General features: G+C 34.9%; 1 protein-coding gene across 1 annotated transcript in view; it reads right to left on the bottom strand.

The window, feature by feature from the left end:
- Positions 1-979: 979 nt before the first annotated feature.
- Positions 980-19,408, bottom strand: part of LOC136032354 (26S proteasome non-ATPase regulatory subunit 4-like) — a 79,371-nt gene continuing 60,942 nt past the window's right edge. The window contains exons 8-10 of the mRNA XM_065712676.1: positions 15,466-15,594; positions 7,411-7,514; positions 980-1,184 (exon numbers count right to left, since the gene is read on the bottom strand). Coding sequence (XP_065568748.1) covers positions 1,071-1,184; positions 7,411-7,514; positions 15,466-15,594 — 347 coding nt within the window. The 3' untranslated portion in view covers positions 980-1,070. The remainder of the gene's footprint in view (positions 1,185-7,410; positions 7,515-15,465; positions 15,595-19,408) is intronic.

Raw genomic sequence — 19,408 nt, forward strand, 5'->3', positions numbered from 1 at the left:
AAGGAATTATAATAAAACACGAACTGTTGCCCATAGTAGACGATAAATTTTCTAGTGAAGATCCGGATTGCAGTGGTATACAACACAAGAGTGAGACATCCACTTTTAACAGGAATCATAGATACTAAGACAAAAATTCACCCATATCGAAGCTACTAGGAACTGTTGGTTCATTATTTGTGTTTGCTACCGACTTAATCTATCGCCGAATTTTGACCGGGATTCCTTCATAGTCAAAGTTTTGTTTAGCAATCTGTATTTTAGTGCTATTTTAGTGGAGAAGAAAGCTTGGTCAAGTTGAGTCAACAATTGTGGGAATGCTACCTAATTTGATGCATTGCGTAATCCTTGATGACCAGTACTGGCGTCAATCGATCTTTTTTTGCTATTATAACAATTTTCTATCTATATTCGTTTGGCATAAAATAGATAACGAATTCAGATTAGGTTTCTAATACAACAGTTTTCTTAGAATTGTCACATACATTTACTTAAAAACTACTTTCAAGTTAGTTCCAAATTTAGAATTACGAAACTCAGCAACCCTTAAATCACAACTCTGGTGGAAACCTAAGATATTTTGTTAAATAAGTACTTTACGGGTTTCGATTTAATACAGGCATACTATGATCTTAATTATCTTGAATAGTTACTAATTATTCACCTAGGACCATTTCCTAAATAATCGTTGAGAGATGGTGAGTCGAAAGAGGAGCGAGGAGAGATGGTAAGTCGATATTTATTCATACAAAGTTAGGGCTGGGTATTTGGGACGAACATAGGGCAAAGAGGCCCTACATTTGGCCTACGCTTTTATTTCATAAGGTTGGCATGGAATCGGACTGCCAAAGCGAAAACTGCTTCCTGTCATAGCCAACCATAACTGTTAATTAACCAAACTTATTTTTTGCACGTGAAGTATTCTGATCCTGTAAGGCCAAAACTTCTCACAGAAAATATCCGCTAATCATTTCCTAAATCCAAGCGGAGATTTTATTCTTTTTTTTAACCACAAAAATGTTTATACACACATCAGTAATGAAAGGAAAAAAAGAACAACACAAGTTAATCTACTTATTTTCCTTTTTCTTATCCTTTACTTCGCTTTCCTTTTTAATTTGTTCCACAGCTGTACGAACAATGTCACTTGACTGATCAACACCAGGCAACGTGCCGAGAACATTCTGAAAAAGACAAAATAATTGAAAGACGGAAACGGGAGACAACAATGAAAAATTAAGCCTACACATTTTATCTTTACCATGTAACTGAAATGCTTTTTGGACAAGAATCACATTCCCTAGATATTTAAAAACAAGTAATTAATAGAAAATCTGGCCTATTACAACAGTCTATTATAGGAATAATAACTCAACGAAAAAAAAAGGATTTAGTCCAGGCGCCAATTGAAGCTGTTTTGCTTATTTCCAAAAGTACATGTTGTGTAGGGTACAACTTTTGAAAGAATATGCTTATAGAATCAATATCAGTGATTCTGATTTGCTCAGGTCCAGCTTTCTCGAGGGGTGGCATCATAAAAATAACATGCTTAGAAATATCCGTTCTTTTTCGCAAGTTTCCAAATGATAGAATTGAAACACGGCCAATAACTTTGAGACTAGGTAGCATTCATGCAGGAAGAAAGTTTGGATGCATTTTAATTGTTGTTCGTCTTATGATTCATTTCAAAAACCTCTTTTTCCAGGTCTTTTTTAACTAATTTTGTTCGTTGCGAATTGACAAGGATTGAGTGTCGGTTGATATTAGGGATATTTTTATTTTTTTTACTCAAGTTCTTTTTTAAAGAACTAAAAGGTGTGGATGGATCGGAAACATAGTATTTTTAGCCCCCCCCCCCAATCACAAAACTCGAAACATCCCTGCTTCTTCCCCCTCCTTCTCCTACACAACTTAAAATTTCAACACCAAAATCCAAGCTAATCCCAATAAAATATGGTATTTTGATAAATTGGATTAATTTTATTATTTGACTTAATTTTACAGTCTCCTTCCAAGTAAGGGCTTAGCGTCCAACTGCCTCCTCCTATTTGTCAAATCTCTCTCAAGTTTTCAACTTGATACCCCAAGCCGTTCCCTGACTGTCCCAGATTACCCCGTTTTGGTAACTTGGCGATAAAAAGTTTCTTCGGATTGACCTTGACAGTAAGTTGGGCTTGGATTGTAAGTCCCATAGGAACTCATAGGGCGAAAATGTTTTTACAAATCGGAGACAAAACTGTTTGGCCCCTTCCCTCCACTCAACTTATCTGTTCTCGAGATTTTGCAAAAAAGAAACTATGATATCTTAGATACATATAGTGCCTTTGACCCTCCCCTTCACGACAAAGCTCGATTTCTCTTGGTTGTCCCCTTCCTAAACTCTCCTTGAAAGTTTCAACTGGATACTGCAAGTCGTTACCATGATATTGCTAACACACTATTTTGACAAATCGGAAACCCATACTGTCGTTTGAATTCCTCACTATAATGCACAAGTGCCATGGAGAGTAGATTATTTTTAGATTTTTTATATAAATTGTTTATATAGTTTTAAGTGGAACAACTAGTTCCACTTAAACTCACTCTACGGCTCAACCCCCTGAGGACATTTAAAAATTTCATATTAACACCGCTCTGGGGTTAGAAATATGTTACTAAAGATTATGAATATAATTTTGAAACAGGGGGAGTACCTAAAGAATTTAGGGAAACCTTAATTAAGCCGCTGTATAAGAAAGGTGATAAGAGTGAGTATCGTGATTATCCAGGCATTAGTCTGGTCTCTTTAGGTAGTAAATTAATTAATAATCTGATTTTTTTTAGACTGAGAGATGACGTTTACAAAATTTTAATAGAAGAACAGTACGGTTTTAGAAAAGGTAGAGAATGTGTCGACGAAATTTTCACTCTTAGGTTAATAATTGAGAAGCGCCTTAGTTGTCAAATACCTTTGGTCCTCAGTTTAACAGATTATGAGCAAGCGTTCGATTCTGTCGATAGAAGAACTTAAACAAAGGTCTTATCCTTATATGGTATACCAGACAAATATATTAAAGTGATTAGTAGCCTACTATGTACGAGAATAATACTGCTGGGGTTAAGGTAGAAAATGAAGTTAACAGCGGGTTTTGTATTAGATCAGGAGTTAACCAGGGTTGTGTTCTATCCCCCTTTATATGGATCATTTTAATGGACTTTGTCTTAAGGAGCACAGGAAAGAAAATGGGAGACCACGGGAACAGATGGGGAGGAAAAACTCTCCTGGACTTGGATTATGCTGATGATTTAAGTATAGATGAAACTGTGGGCAAAATGAATGAACTTTCATAGGTTTTGTGAGTTCAGGGTGCTAGAATAGGTTTGAAAATTAAAGTTAAGAAGACTAAGTCATTCAGGCTACGAATAAGTGAAGATGAAAAGGTGATGTTGGGTAACAAAAAGATGGATCATATGGGCAGCTTCACTTACCTTGGTAGCATTATTAGTAAAGACGGTGGGAGCAGTGAAGATGTTAAAATTAGAATAGCCAAGGCCTAGGGTGTTTTTCACAGTTAAAAAAAAGGTTTGGAAGTATAGGAAGACAAGTCTGCAAACCAAGGTTAAAATATTGGACGGTACAGTGAGCGTTCTAATATGGCTCTCAAGCATGGGCACTCCGAAAAGCGAATGAAAATTTACTATATGTTTTCCAGAGAAATTGCCAACGGATTGTTCTGAGTACCCGGCAGACAGACCGTATTTGAAACAGTAGGCAGTACGAACAGTGTGGTTCAATCCCGCTTTCTAAAGCTATCATGGAAGAAAGCTTGAGATGGGCACGCTCTGCGGATGCCAGATTTCCGAAAGTTGTCCACGTCTGGGATGGAAGGATGTCATATTAGAAAGATTTAAAGGAAATATGAACTTCCTGGGAGGGTGTAAAAGGGAGGATCTGAATAGATTAGGATTAAGGAGGAGCGTGCATAGCTGTGTTGACCTCAGGCGGTTTGGTGCTTCGGTGAGCTGTTAGTAGTAGTAGTAACAACTTTAGCCGTTACTCAGATATTGTAGACATGCCATTTTGACATACTGGATACCAATACTATCTTTTGATTCAGTGTCTAGAACTGGACTGAGCAAAAATCAAGTTTAATTGGTTTGAACTTAGTTAAGGTCAAACCAGTCAGATAGTTGCATAAGATTTTCTGATTGGTTAATTATCGAACTTTATCTGGACAAAGGAAAAACTGCGAAAAAAAAAATATATAAAAATATAAGAAAACTGGAAGCAAAAAATACAGGGGATAGTAACAGTATTAGTCAATTCTAGTGTTTAAATTACAAGTTACAATCGGTAGAATTGATCACTAGCATCAATCAATGTCAGATTTCAGAACGATTTGAATTTCGGTATGAGTAAACTATCATCATGAATAGGCCTTTGCCGATTTAGCAAAAAGAACTAGGACTTCTAGTCCTAAAATTATAATATGTTGACTTCTGAGACACGGGATAAGGAACGTGAGCGAAACTAGACTAAACTGAGCGAAAATACAGTTGAAAATTTTCTACCATTCTTATCTTATTTTTTGTCATAATTTTTCGCCAATATTCATTAAAGGTATTATTTATTAAAATAAGTCTATAGTGTCTATTAATTACAATTAAGTCGCTTTGATAAGCTGAAATTTTGCAGTGATGTTTGATACGTTTCACGGTCAAAAGTTTTGGAGCAGCAACAGCATAATTTGATTTTTCTGCCATTAATCATACGCTGCAGTTGTGATCCCCTTAAGCCCTTTATGCTGGTACGTCCTAAGAACAAAATTTTCGCAAAAATAAAAGAAAAATGGCGACATATTCCTTAAAGGCCGCTTTAGAATATGTTATTTCAGCTTTCCAAAATCTAGTGTCCTATTCACCAATCCGGCCTAAGGTCTGAGGATTGGTAAAAACCGCAGAACTTCACCGAAGGTATAAAAGAAAGAAATGGAAAAGAAAAACGGGACAAAAGTACAGCGCTACTCCTACAATGCATTAATAGACAAAAAGAAAAGGAAAAAAGACTCTTTTTTAAGTTTGATCAAACAAACATTTTTTTGTCATTCAGTTTAATTCACCTATCAATAAAAAATATATCCTATGAATAGCCTCTATTTTTGAACCAACTCCCACAACATAAACCAATAACAGACGAAATCAAACAGCACTTTTCCTCTCATTGTCCCTTTTACTACTTTTTTTTCCAGGATTACAGTATAAGCCCATTGTCTCTTAGTGACTATATCGGACGGGTTATGAGGAACTTGAGCTAAAAGAATCAGTCAATGAGTCTTCAGCACTTAGCCTTGAAGGAAAACAAATCTAATATGCTAGGTAAATAAATACTTGCGACGTAAATGTTTGGGAAACGACAAAAGAGAATTAAAAGTATGTAAACAGCTTTAAATGAAGAAACGCAGTGGTTCTAGGGTATATGCACTTTGAACTACATGAAATATATTTTAAAACAGTTTGAACTATTTTCGCCAAGGAAAAATACCACCCTTCATCCACAAAATATTTTATTTGTTAACCTTTTCCTAATGGTCTTGCACCTTCTTGTTGAGCCACAGTCTATTTTTTAAGCCACCACATTTGTTTGATTAAAATCGTTTAAACGAGTAGCTAAAACTACACTTAGACAATTCTGCTTGGGAGCATCTGGCAAATTTATCGGTTTCTTGAAATTTTTTTTTGTGCATATATATATATATATATATATATATATATATATATATATATATATATATATATATATATATATATATATATATATATATATCATCCAGTGAAGACACTTTTCAAAATCCAAAAGGGAGGGGAAGGGACTGAATTCCTTTTCAATGAATACAACAAAAAGTGGCATTTTTCAACCTTTAGGAGAACAAAAATCTGGGAAAGGTTGTGTAAAAAAGAAGGAGAAAAAAAAACTATAAAAGACGAGCAAAATTTTAATTTTCTTAATGATTTTATTTTACTCTTCTTTATTCTTTACTTATTCTTTATATTATTTTCACCAAGTAATTTTTGTCAAAAGAAAGAACAAGATAAAACAAACGCTTTGACATCAACTTTTTTTTTTATTTCAAATGGAGAAAAGTAGAATTTTAGGCTAGTTTTGTTTCTAATTTGGTGATCCTTTAACTTTCAATGTCATCATTCAACCTTGGCATAAACTTGGCAAGTAAACTCAAAACACAATTTCTACCAAAAAAAAGCAAATGCAAAGCTTACTGTAAATTAAACCTGTGCATTTTCGTATGGCAGATGGTTTATTTCCCAGGTTTAATTTTTGGTATGTTATTTTTCTGCTTACCTACGATTTTGACAGGTCCAAGAAAGACAGCAATTTTGCCCATTCCGCATTTGAGATACCAGCTCTATCCATCTACCGAATTACATTTTTGAAATTTTGTTTTAATGTTTTTTTTTTAGGTTGAAAACACATTGAATATTAGTTGAAAACCGTTGAAGAAGTGGATTTTTTTTTTCAAAGAAGCTTTGATTCTTGTCCAAGAAAACATAAAAGCAATATCATAATTCTGGTCGGGTAAATGGATAGATTTAAGGCTGATGAATACAATGATATAAGTATAACGCTGTTTTGGCCCGAAATTACGGTTACAGGCTTGTCAAAGAATATCACAAAATCGCTTCTTTCACATGGAATATATACCTAGATAAATTATAGATCCTGCAAAAAAAAAAAAAAAAAAAAAAAAAAAAAATCAAAGCAAATATAATTTTTGCCTAAATATTGAGGCAGGTAAAATTAATAAAGACGCAATGGAAGTTAAGCATGATGGAAGTATTTCCTCCCAATATCCTAGAAAAAATTGTAAATTGGCAATAAAAAGAATTTTTATTGCCAAATTGCTAAGATAGACAGTGAACGGCAAAAGCTTTCCCGTGACTACTGAACTAAAATAGTAGGTAGTACATACGTAGGTATTACAGGTTAGGTCTATTATAGTAGGTAGATAGAACTAAAATAGGCAAATAAATATGGAAAAGTAAGCCAAATTAACAATAGGAACTTGTAATTGTTTATTTTCTCTTTTCGTCAGACCCGTGTCTTTCTCCCAACATCAAGTTTACGATTTCCCCCATAATTTTCTATACTTATTGCATAACACGTGTTCTTCTTTGTATATTTTAATGTAAAAATAGATTTACAGCCTCAAATTGGCATCTATTTGTAAAACAAATTTGACAAAATACGCTTAGATTATCATTTCGTTAAAACGGAAACCTTGGTATGAATTTTACCGTGGCTGCTCTCTTGCCACGCTGCTCTTGGCTGCTCTTTGAAGACATGAAATTTAACTTTCGGGTAAGGTTCTATTGGGATAGCAAACTAAACACTTTATGTTTTGAAGGTCATAATACCTGGATGAATTCGGGATCCTGCATCATTGCTGCAAGGGTATCATTCTCCTCTTTTTTAACAGCCTCGGGGTCAATTTCCATAGTTTCAGCTGCCTTCACTGGAGCTGAAAAAGGCAAATATAAGACATTTAAGGAGAAACAAACAAGAAACATAAATAACTATAGGAAAAATATTTAAAGTAATAAAAATAAATCTTAAGAGAGTAGACATTTTAAAAGGAGTCCCACATGAAAACCTGCACACATGACCGCAAAACTTGAAACCCTGTCGACAGAAGTCGTCTGGTCCAGCACATATTATTCACCATTTTAACACAGATTCCCTCATGCCAGCCCTACTTTGACTGCAACCTCTATCTTAATACTTTTCTGCTTTGACCCCCCCCTAAAATTTCTGTCCGTAGACATATCACAAAAATAACATAAACGTAAATTAAAAATTCTAATCGTTTCAAGTTTATTTGAAGAACGAAGCACTGAGAGTGATTTGATAATAGTAATGATTTATAAGGATTGGGAATATGAATAGAGGAAAGTTAAGAGAACACATCCCTCACATTTCCCCCATAAGTTACAGAACGGGAATAGCTATTTTTTAATGCTAGTTATTGCTCCATTGGGTTAAGCATTTTGAAGCGAACCTTTCTGAACTTGCAAATAAACAGTTAGATGTGCTCCCTTGCTATTCGAAACTTCAAAGTTTAAAAAATAGATCCGCTTCCTACTTTCAGCCAAGAAGCAGAATTGATCATAACATGGCCTGGTAACATTTATTTGCTTATAATCACGAGGAAATTGGGATGTTTTTCAATTGATCTCCAAGCGGTACGAACCTCGTCAAGGTTATAGCGCGACGGCGAATGTCGTACAACAACATTTTATGCAAACACACACTGTCAATACTAGTCACATAGTGAATTAATACAATTATTGCCGATGAAAGAAACTTCATCCCTGCCGTCTCCGGAAATTCTTGGGAAAATATTTTCTGCGTATAACAATAAGAATGGTCTTAATTAAATATTAAAGTGGTTTCAAATGCCAGCAAAAAATAAAAACATTAGCGCATACTTGATCGTTACTGTACCAGTCATACATAATTTCACAAACAGAAGAAAGGTCTAATATACACAGTAGCCACAATAATAATAATAATAAAAAGAAAAATGCTGTTAAGCTCTTTGCTTTGAAAATCAAGGCAGCCTCCAAAAAAGAGAAAAAAACTTATTAGACGAGAAAAAAAAATCTGGTCTACCGAGATACATCGTGAATACCAACTAGGACTTTTCAATTCAGCTGCTATACCAGCCCAGTCGTTATTATCATAACTATTTATTTGAAAAGCGGGAAAAAATCGGGCACAACTAGATTTCAACCATATAGTTCCTGATTTAAGCAGATGTCTCAAAGATCTCTCCGCTTCAAAACATTGTCTCTAGACTATAAGAAACATTCAAGACTAGAAATTAAATTTGGCTTCCGGTGATGCACACAGATCATTTCATGATTTTCATTTCAGCTCCATATCCGTCTATTATTTATTATCATTATTTTTCGGCTGAAAAGTTTTATATTTTGTTTTGCATAAGTAGTTCATGCCCTCAACAGTCAAACAGAAGCATCAAAGATATTGCGGCGCGAACTGGTGTCACCTAAAATGTAACTTAAAATGGGGAATTCCTGACGACAACATAAACGACAAAATTAAAACATCGTAATAAAATACTTTTGTGAAAGCAAAAATACTTAAACCTTTTCTTTTTTCAAATCATGGTTGAAAAAAGACAGTAATAATGAACGTCTCAATCTAGTAGATATTATTTTAATTTTTCTATTGTTATTCAATTGTACAAAAACGATCTTCTGTAGCAGACATGTTTTATATACGCACGAACTGTGTTGATTGTTAAGAATGTTTGCTCAGCTTTTCTAACACGCATAGCCGTATTAATGTCAAGGAGCCCATCTTTCTCAGTTTTTTTTCTTTGGCTTAAGTTATATGCGGAAATGTTTTGAATAAAAAAAAAAAAAAAAAAAAAAAAAAATACCAATCCCTTTGAATACATGCGTAAAACATTCCAACAGAGCAATATTAGCAGTGCATAAACAGAGATCGTTTATTTATATTAAGCACTCATTTGCCAGCGAAAAAAAAAAGTTTCAAGCTTAACGTTTAATAGAAGTGAACCAAATATTCGACTGAGCCACAGCATTTTTCTTCTTCATTAAACGACGTGAAATACGACTACTAGGGTAAATTTCGATCCTCTGTGAACTGAACTTAAGATTGCCGAATATTAAAAAATCTCTCCTGTTACAAATTTAGAGAAAGGAACAAGTAATTCTAAGATCCAAGAGTAAAGTTTAAAGAGACAATTTATCCTACACCACTCCCACTATTAGAGAAGATATTACACCCTGGAAAGTTTCCACTTTTTCCAGAAAATTAAATAACAACAAAGCAAGTCCAATTACAATCTCAAACAGAGTTAACGACATTTCTAAGTTAGCGTAAAATTGTACAAGTTGATATTCTAGAAAGAAAACTTATGTGAACTAAGTACCATGACATTACTGGAAAATATTTGTAATGCTTTGCTAAAACACGGAGGGAATCTTGGAGGGGCCAGCATTACAGAGAAACAAGTTAGAAAGAAATGACTTCCAAGAAATTTAGTTTAATTTAGGTTTTATTCATTACTATACCAGCCCCGATTTTAATTGAACAATGTATGAAGCCCTCAAATACCGATTTCGAAACAACCTTTAAGAAATAGTTATTAGAACGTTTTGACAGTCATACTGCTATCTTAAGAATTTTGACTGATCATCATTTCATTTTTTAGTATCATTATTGAAATAATCTTTTAATGATAATTAAGAGGTTGGAAGAGGCGTAGGCCAATTTGGTTGAGTTTCTGGATTCGGTGGGGCGTTGACGTTATAGGGAAGGACCTAAAGGTCGTCATTAGACCGTCTTTATACACAGATTGAGAATTCTTGCATCGAATCTTATCATTTAAAAATGTTATATAGAAACAGAAATCTTCTTCATCACCAGTAAAAATAAATATTCGTTTGCTAGTCTTGCAAAATTATAACCGAAAACAAGATATTTGATTTTAACTGCTTAGCGGAGCTTATAATAATGATAATATAGTTATGACCTCTTCTGGAAACGTTTTCAAAACGCAATTAAAAAGAAGAAAAACAACACAAGAACACCAACAACATTACATACATAAACCAGGTCTATGAATGAACACACATTTGAATCGCATTGTTATATAATGCTAGTTTTTCCGGGACTCTTGATAACACTTTATCATGAAGGGTTACAATTTTTTTTAACACCTGACGCCTTATGCATAGAGACGAGTTTTTTATTTCGAGTAAAAGCTGGAGCTAAACCTAATTTAAATCAGTCACGTGCAAGAATTCTCAGTTTTTGAGAATTTCTCAACTTTTGGCATTTGAAAAATACCATCCTCAGGTGATCTTTTTTCTTCGAGGCAAAGATTCCGCCACCAATAGAGCTAAGGAAAAAAGGCAGCTGAGGAGGAAAAGGAACAGTTGTGAATTTTCAACAGTAGATATTTAACATTAGGCTACAGATAAATACTTTAAAATCCTGAAATCATAAAGGATATCGCTCCCATGGCAGTTCGAATAAAAACAAACAGACATCGTCTGACGAACCTCCAGCTTAGACTTATATCTGTGCATAGGAGGTCTCCCAGCTCCCTGAAATCTGTCCGAACAAGCCCCCACCCCGCAGACAAATCCTCTGAACTCGCCCCTCTTTGCCCCTAAATACTTGTACGCGCCATTTCTTGCAGTAAATCCTTTACTGTAACCCGGAGCTGAGTTAGCCTATAGTCTAGATTCGACATATCTAGATTATCCAAGTTCTTTTAATCAACAACAAGTTTCATTTGTGTGCACTGAAACTTGTATTTATCACGAGATAGGTCTGAATTCATTAATTGACTCAGAAATCACCAATGCAACAGCACAAACACAGAAATAAACATACACCATAAAAAAAGAAGAAAGACAGAAGGAGAAAGGAAAACTATTTTCCTACTTTAGTAATTAATATAGATCAGTACTTGAATGAGGCCTTAACCCTACTCATCCACCCAGTAACATAGATCAAACAGCATAGCCATACACAATCAACCGTAAAGAATAATCCATGGACAGGCATTCGTGTCGTAAGTAAGTATAAGTCGTCATTTACCAAATACTAAAAACAATAAAAAAGACAAATAATTCATGAGCGACAACCCAACATAAGAGCTCATCAGGAGAATACACACTTGCCTATAGGGTTTCGGCACTTTAAATTCCCCACCCAGGCAAGTGGTGTGCCTACCGTAAATTCCCTACGGCATGCCCATGCTAGATATATATATATATATATATATATATATATATATATATATATATATATATATATATATATATATATAGAAATTCAGGCAAATGCTATTGTCAATAGTATTTGTACTCTTCGCAGTTGTGGCATTCAAATTTACAGGGAAGTTGACAGTAAGACATTTTACAAATTTCAAATAGCTTTAAAAGCTCGTTTTTCATAATAAAGCACATTTTTCATAATAGACTAAAATATACATGATTTTGCTATTATTGGATGACGGTTTTCACGGTACTGACAACCATAAGTATCTAATTGTCAGGAAGATAGTGAAACATTAGATGAAAAACGAAAAACAAAAGAAAATCAACACATAGATAATTAATTTAATTAGAAATCTTAAAATCCTTTTTCGGTTCCTTAAATATTTCACGATTACTACTGCTTGAAGATATATGCCGAGCCCCAATGGGATGTGAAAGGTATAAAATCTATCATAAATATTCAGCGCTAATAATGTTCGTACGTAGAAGTAAATTTGTAAATTTAATAGCGTCATAAATAAAACCCAACAATAAAATATGTCCCAGCAATATGGAGGAATTAAATCCCCAAAGCGGTATCACTTGGTACATCGCTGCAACAAACCTATACTTGGCGTGTAGCAGGGCTGTAATTTTATGTCCTTAAGTACTTTTCCTACCATCTATAAATTTACACTAGTATCAGTAAAATTCATTTTGAGATAAACAATATCGTATTGTAATATGAAAATGACCAAACCCCTGATACCAACAATATAAAATAAAAAATAAAATCAAGTTCGTATGTCTAAAAAGGTATCTTAATTATTTATAAAAATAATATAATCCTAGCTCTTTATTTATTTATCAATTAACGGAATTAAGTCTTCGATGAACGAAAAATAAACTGAGTTTGAATTCTGGAGGTTAAGTAGAAATTTTTCACATAACTGACCTAAATAATAAGTTCCCAATGTCATTGAAATTTTATCCCGATTAACGTTAAAAGATATAATTTTTTTCGTGTTTTGTTATACCCCTTAAACTAGCTTTGCAGCACCTAAGATAACAAAACTGAATTGAAAAACGTCTTTAAAAAAAAGGGGGGGGGGGGTAGATTCTTTCTTACGTGACTATATGTCGAGAGGTAAAACAAAAGTTAATAAATCGTACGCATTTTGATTCAGCGTCAAAAAATAATTTATTTCAATGTGCGGAAAAACAAAAGCAAAAACGAAAAAACTGGGTTTCTAGTCAAACAACGGAATTAGATGCCTATAAAGTGCTTTCATTGTCCATGAATTTTCAAGGATTTCTCCGAAAATCTCTGCCCCCCCCCCCCAAAAAAAAAACAATAGGTTCCATAAACATCACCTTTCGGACCATTCAGAGAAAATAACAAACGCATCTCTTCAAAAATCGCTTTATTTTGATCTAACTTGAAAAGACTAAAATGAATTGTGGCAATGGCAAAGAAGTTTTCTCTGGACATATGTAAAACCTCGGTTACTGACTCTCCTTTCTAATAAATGTATAATTGTTAAGCTAATTAGGATAAAATTGCTTACAGAGAGCCAATTACCAGGAAGGATCATTATAATTGCAGCATACACCTTAGCCTTTTCTCATATATTGCAGATAAGCCCCTTTGAAGACCTAGATGGACACTTAGACTCCCTTGATTCACTTCAACAGCGGTAATGCTAGAAATAGCAGTAACGGTGGCAAGTAGACAGAGTTACAATAACAAGTAGTCACAATAGTAGATACAAGTAGCATAGTCGCGTTCGCGATCGCAACCAGTCGCCTTTGCATTTAATAGTAGTTCCAGTTACAGTTGCAAGTAGACCCAGTCTCTGTCGCAAGTAATTGCTGTCACTGTCACAATTGCAGACTCTAGTAGTTGCAGTCACAGTCGTAAGTAGTTGAGTGCAAGTCATCCCAGTCACATCCTCCTGTAGTCGCACTCGCAAGTAGTCAAAGTAACTAGTATTTGTAGTTACGGTCGCAAGTAGTCGCCGTTGCAGGATATACATAATTGTTTTTGTTTTGTTTAGTTTAACATCCCCCTCAACTCTTAAGTTTCACTTTAGTATCCTTATCATTTTCAGACCAACCCAGGATCAAACATTCCCCTCTTTCCCAACAATAAATCCTACATAAAAACAATTTTTAAAATTGCTTAATTTACAAATCTTGCCTGGGGGGCTGTGGCGGTCTTGTAATCAACAGTTAGACCTTTTGACTATTTTGAATAAAATAGCTGTTTCAGAATTTGATCTTGAGCTGTTTCTTGAGCGTGAATTTGAGTTGTTTCAGTGTTGAGGGGGGAGGAGGCAAAGAAGACGGCTGGTTACCTTCTAATCACTTTTGGCTCTTTTACAGTTGACTCTTAAAAAGGGCACTAGAACGTCCAATTTCTCATCGAATGACCCCCTCTCCGAAGTCTTTAAGACCACCCTTTCCATATGAGGTGTCTTATGACTCTTTACTGTAGACAATTCCATAACGTTGCATCTGATGGAGAATTCTCCCCCTGTAAAATCAAATAGGAACATACCCATCAGAATTTGGTATATTTTCTGTTGTTCGCCTGTTTCGTTTTTTCCAGCTTCAGACTTGTTTTCCTCCATTATGTTTTCTCCTTCTGTAATATCAAGAAGGCATGGCTTACTTGACTTAATGCTCCTGCCGAAATGCTTCCGGCGTCGAGAGTGATGCTAAATGGTGCCTCCATTTGGACCGGTCTCTTGCAAGGATGTGGACATCCTCCTGAATATTTGCCATGACTAAGAAGGCACCTGTCGTGTCCTTCCATCTGGTTGGGGAACGACCTCTTGGGCGTTTCCCGCCGTGCAGCATGGGATCATAGTCAAAATTCGTTCGTGCAGGAGTGTCGGGGGGCATGCGAAGGAGATGTCCGTACCAGCGTAGTGTTCGTTGGGCCAGTTGGACTGAGAAGGGCGTTTGAGCAGTTAACGCCAGGAAGTTCTCGTCGCTAACAAAATCGTGCCAGCGTAGTCCTTCAATGAGGGGAAGATGTTTTGTTTGGGCTATATTTACGGTGCTAAGCACAGACTGAGCGGCTGACCAAGTTTCGGCTCCGTAAATAAGCAATGATCCCACCGAAGCATTGTATATACGCATCTTGGTCCTACGGCTGATAGAAGGTTTCCTCCAAAGGGCACTTAGTCTTCCCACTACTGCTGAGGCTTTGGCAATTCGGTGCATTGGATCTTTAAGGATTGATCCGTCATTTGAGAGGATAGAGCCAAGGTATGTAAATTCCTCAACAATCTCAGCTGGTTAGTCACCGACCATTAGGACTGGCGGGGGACGCGGCGAGTTACGGGGTTCGACAAGCATCACTTTTGTCTTCTGCCAATTAATCGACAGCCCAATCGTTAAGGCTTCATCAGCAAGGATTTTTAGGGCTTCTGTGAGCTTCGAGGTGAATCGGAGACAAGAGCAAGGTCATCGGCATAGTCAGCGTCTGAAAGTACTCTATTACAGTAATGCAACCCAAACTGGAGGCGGTTTATGGTCGGAGTCATAATGTAGTCGATGACACAATTAAATAGTTCTGGGGCAGCAGCACAACCTGACGGACTCTAATAAAGAAAAAAAAAAAAAAAAAAAATCGCTGATTACCAGTGGCAGAATCCTGCATTGACATCCTAAGCGCGTATTCGAGTTGTTCTTCTTCGGTCATTGACGCAAAATTTGGTTCAGGTCTTGCTTGGACAGGTACCACAGGAGTTGGCTTTCCCTCAGTGCTTTCTTTAAGATAAAAAGAAAAGTAATAAAATAGAAAGAACGACGAAAATATTGTATGCACATTTAGAAGCAAAAAAACATAAAAATTATCATACCAATACAAGCACATCCAAGAACAATCTAAACCAACTAAGCCAAGATACAGTAATCTTACAAAGCGATGTATGTCCAGTTTTGTTCCTCATACAGAATCATAAAGAAAGGCAATGTATTTTGATCAGTGGTTCAACCGAAAGCACTGACATTTAAGTACTATTTACTACTTTAAATTTTCTTAAATTTACATCAGTAAATGGGGGGGGGGGGACGATCATAGGCAGCATAATAGCGCTGCTTATGTAAAAAGCGATGCGGACACAACGTTATTTATTCTTTTTTATTCATATATTCTTTTTTCTTCAAATAGGCACTTTAGACTGAAGGGATTGTCGAAGAAACTTTGAAAGAGTCTCACTCAATTGGAAATTGGAAGTTCTAATCCCCATTTTGGAAGTCAAAAATGATTGGCCCCAAAGACATCCGACCATATTTTTAGATAGTCATTTGTTCAACATAGTTGAAAGATAATAACAATGTCTTTTAGAATTACAGCCCCCCCACCACAGCCCTTGGGACACGGACTCTAAGTTACGCAATTCGTCAATTGTTTGCATATAGTGAGCGTATTCGGGAAAGGGGGCATGTTGGATCTTTGGTGCCCAAAAAGACCAAAGGCATTCAGGTGAAGCTCTCAGAGATTGATAAGGAGAGTATTAAACAAAATCAAAAAACACTTTGCACATACAGGTTGTCAAAAGAACATATCACAGGAATGACTTAGGGTATCAAGTTGGAACTTCAATTGAAGTTCAGATTGTCAAAAGGGCGTTGTTGACAAATTCTGTCCAACATATAAATAGTAAGCCTAAATTTGTATTCTTATGGAGAAAAACCAAAAAAAAAAAAATTCAAAATACCCCTTTCTTAATCAATGAAAAAAAACTATGTCAATTAAAAACGAACAAAAATTAATTTAAAGAAAAGAATCCACAAAAGAAGTTTTTCAAAGAAAAATAAAGAGCTATATCAAGCTAAAGATGAGCAGAAATAAGGTCAAATAATTTTTCAAGCGTGAAACTACCATAAATTACCATCAATAAATAAATAGTACCAAAAACTAAGAGAAATTGCAATAAACAAAATCAGGTCAGTCAAAACGAGCAAAGAGCTAAAAAAAAAAAATAAATTAAAAGACAAGTAAAGAGCCAAATTAAAACTTAAGATGAGCAAAAATAAAGTCCTGTAACATTCCAAACTAAAATCACTCAAAAAGTGAAAAAAAAAGAATAATAATTAATAAATATTTTAAACATTTATTATGAAGAGGAATGAAATATCAAATGGTAATCATAGGATTATCATTTTCAGAGCTAGTCATTCAAAAAACTACATCTTACAGGGACATTACAGGCACGGGGCCCAGGTCGGCAATACTCCTCGGGAAACAAAAAGATATTAATCAATGTGAAATATTGAAAAAAAAAGAAAAATATTTTTCTATAAATCTCGGCGAAAACAAAGCTCCAATAAGCACTTGCCCACTCCCCCTTGAAATTTTCCGGTCTCTCAAAATCCCCCCCCACGGCTGAATCCATATTTTGTGCCAGTAAGCTCGTGAATCTTCTTTGTTGCATAAACAAAAATACTTACTGCAATAAGAAGCGCTTTCACCCCACAGTGCCCACACTTCCGGCGCGGCCAAAAATTTTCCCGAGAACATAGAAGGATTTGAGATTCATCCTTACCCCCCCCCTCCCAAAAAACAAAAACAGCCCATATTATTGATATGAAGACTTTATGAGAGTAAGGAAATTTTGGCATAACAGCTCGCTTTTTGAGGCTTCTAACACATTCTTCACCTAAGCAGCATCGGCTGATGCGCAATCATACATCATTGTAAATTATTTTATTATGTCCCAAATCAATAAACTTAGTTTAAAAAAGCTTTGAAAGAAATGTCTATATTAACCGTTTACATTCTATTGACTGCTTGCATCTTTAGGCACGAATGCACCATCGCACGGCATTAAGCCTACTGCTTCTGAAACCGAAAAGCTCAATATAAAACTTTTCGAAAATTCTAAATCAATTGCCTATCCCAGAACTTTTATTCGATGGCTTTTTGGCATTCTATATTCCAAAACTGTCACATCGTAACCTAAAATGAAAAAAAACGCCACTTCCCTGTGGCACAAAATTTTTTTCTACTCAAAAAGAACACCTGAACTTAGGATTTTATTTGTAATGAGCCTATTCTTGAAGTACTAGGACTAATGGCTCAATACTATCACCTCCGGGGGACAAAACCGTAAATGCGCATTCTCGATAGTCCTTCTCGGAATTAAAAAACAAAATACCATTTTTTTGTAGATAGGGGAATAAAAGTATAAAGCTGATAATTATGACTAAGTTTTGTATATTGTTAAAATTACGGCTTCTCTTCTGTCTTTTATGAAATGAATAAACCTCCAGATATAGCTGGAATAAGAAATTTAATGAGGACCTAAAATCCTACTTCGTTGTGCCCTTGACGATACAATATCAGTTCAAACAAGGAAAACGACAAAAAGCTTTTTTTCAAATTCAGGAGGATTTCGCTGCTTTTTCTGATGGTTTTTTTTTTTTTTTTTTGAGAAAGTTACTATCCAACAAATATCATGGTTTATATAAAAGAAGTTATTTAACAAGCATTTATTTAAGCAATACTCATTTATTGTGATTAACAAACCAATCGCATTACTATCTTGTCAAGGAAATGATATCCCATAAATCTCATAAATTTTCAGTGCCCTAGTCGATGGGGAGAGGAATTTTATTTTTCACTCAAAATATGATGGATTTTGTAGGAATTTATCCTGCACAATGGCTGAAAGAGTAACTTCTTTAAAATATGATATTCAAATAACTCTGACGATTATAATATTTGAGTTTTTTCGGCAGGTTTTACAAATAAGGGAAGAGACGACTCTATAAATTGTTGTTTCAAAATTTAACCTCAGGGAAAAAGGCAATCAAATTACATGCAAAATCTAAGGTCTTTATAAAAATCAAAAAAGAGTTTTCCTATTATTTTTTGTCTATAAATTACTTTGAACTAGAAGATCTCTTCATCATAATTGTTTTTATCAGCACATTTGACCATATTAGCAAAAAAGAGAAGCACGGTTTACTTACAATAAATATTTTGCCTCAAAAAACTTTTATCTTTATACTTGCTTTAAAAAACAAAACATAAAAAAACTCTCTTTTACAGTCTCAAAATTCGACAGAGCAACACAGTTTAAACACAACAAGTTGGTAAAAAGTGGGGTCATTTGGTTTTCCCTACTGCCACACGCTTAAGGAACAATATTATTGGCTAAAGACAATGCGATAAAATTCTTTATTCTCTTTGATTGGACTTGAACTGAAAAGTTTGTCCACTACTGGTTTCAACTTGAGAATTTTAACCACAAATGATGTCTTTTACAAATACTGATTTAGCCGGTGTTTTTGAGAAGGAGACAACAGCAATAGAATATGGAAAATCAAGTCCACTAACAAGGTTCTTTATAGATCCTTATGATAAATTAAAAAATAATTTTATTACTCGGGGCATCTTGTTGAGGGTTAACTGCGGCTTTCCATTAAAAATTGGAATATGCTGAAAGCTCAATAGAAGTAAAGAAAGGTTAGTTAAATGTCCTCATTCACTGCTGTTGTCAGGCAAATATTTTCAAAACCTATATTTGCAAAGAAGAAGTAGATTATCTTGAAATACCACTTCCAAAAAATTCCA

The sequence above is a fragment of the Artemia franciscana genome, chromosome 1 (genome assembly GCF_032884065.1).
Source record: "Artemia franciscana chromosome 1, ASM3288406v1, whole genome shotgun sequence".
Lineage (NCBI taxonomy): Eukaryota > Metazoa > Arthropoda > Branchiopoda > Anostraca > Artemiidae > Artemia > Artemia franciscana.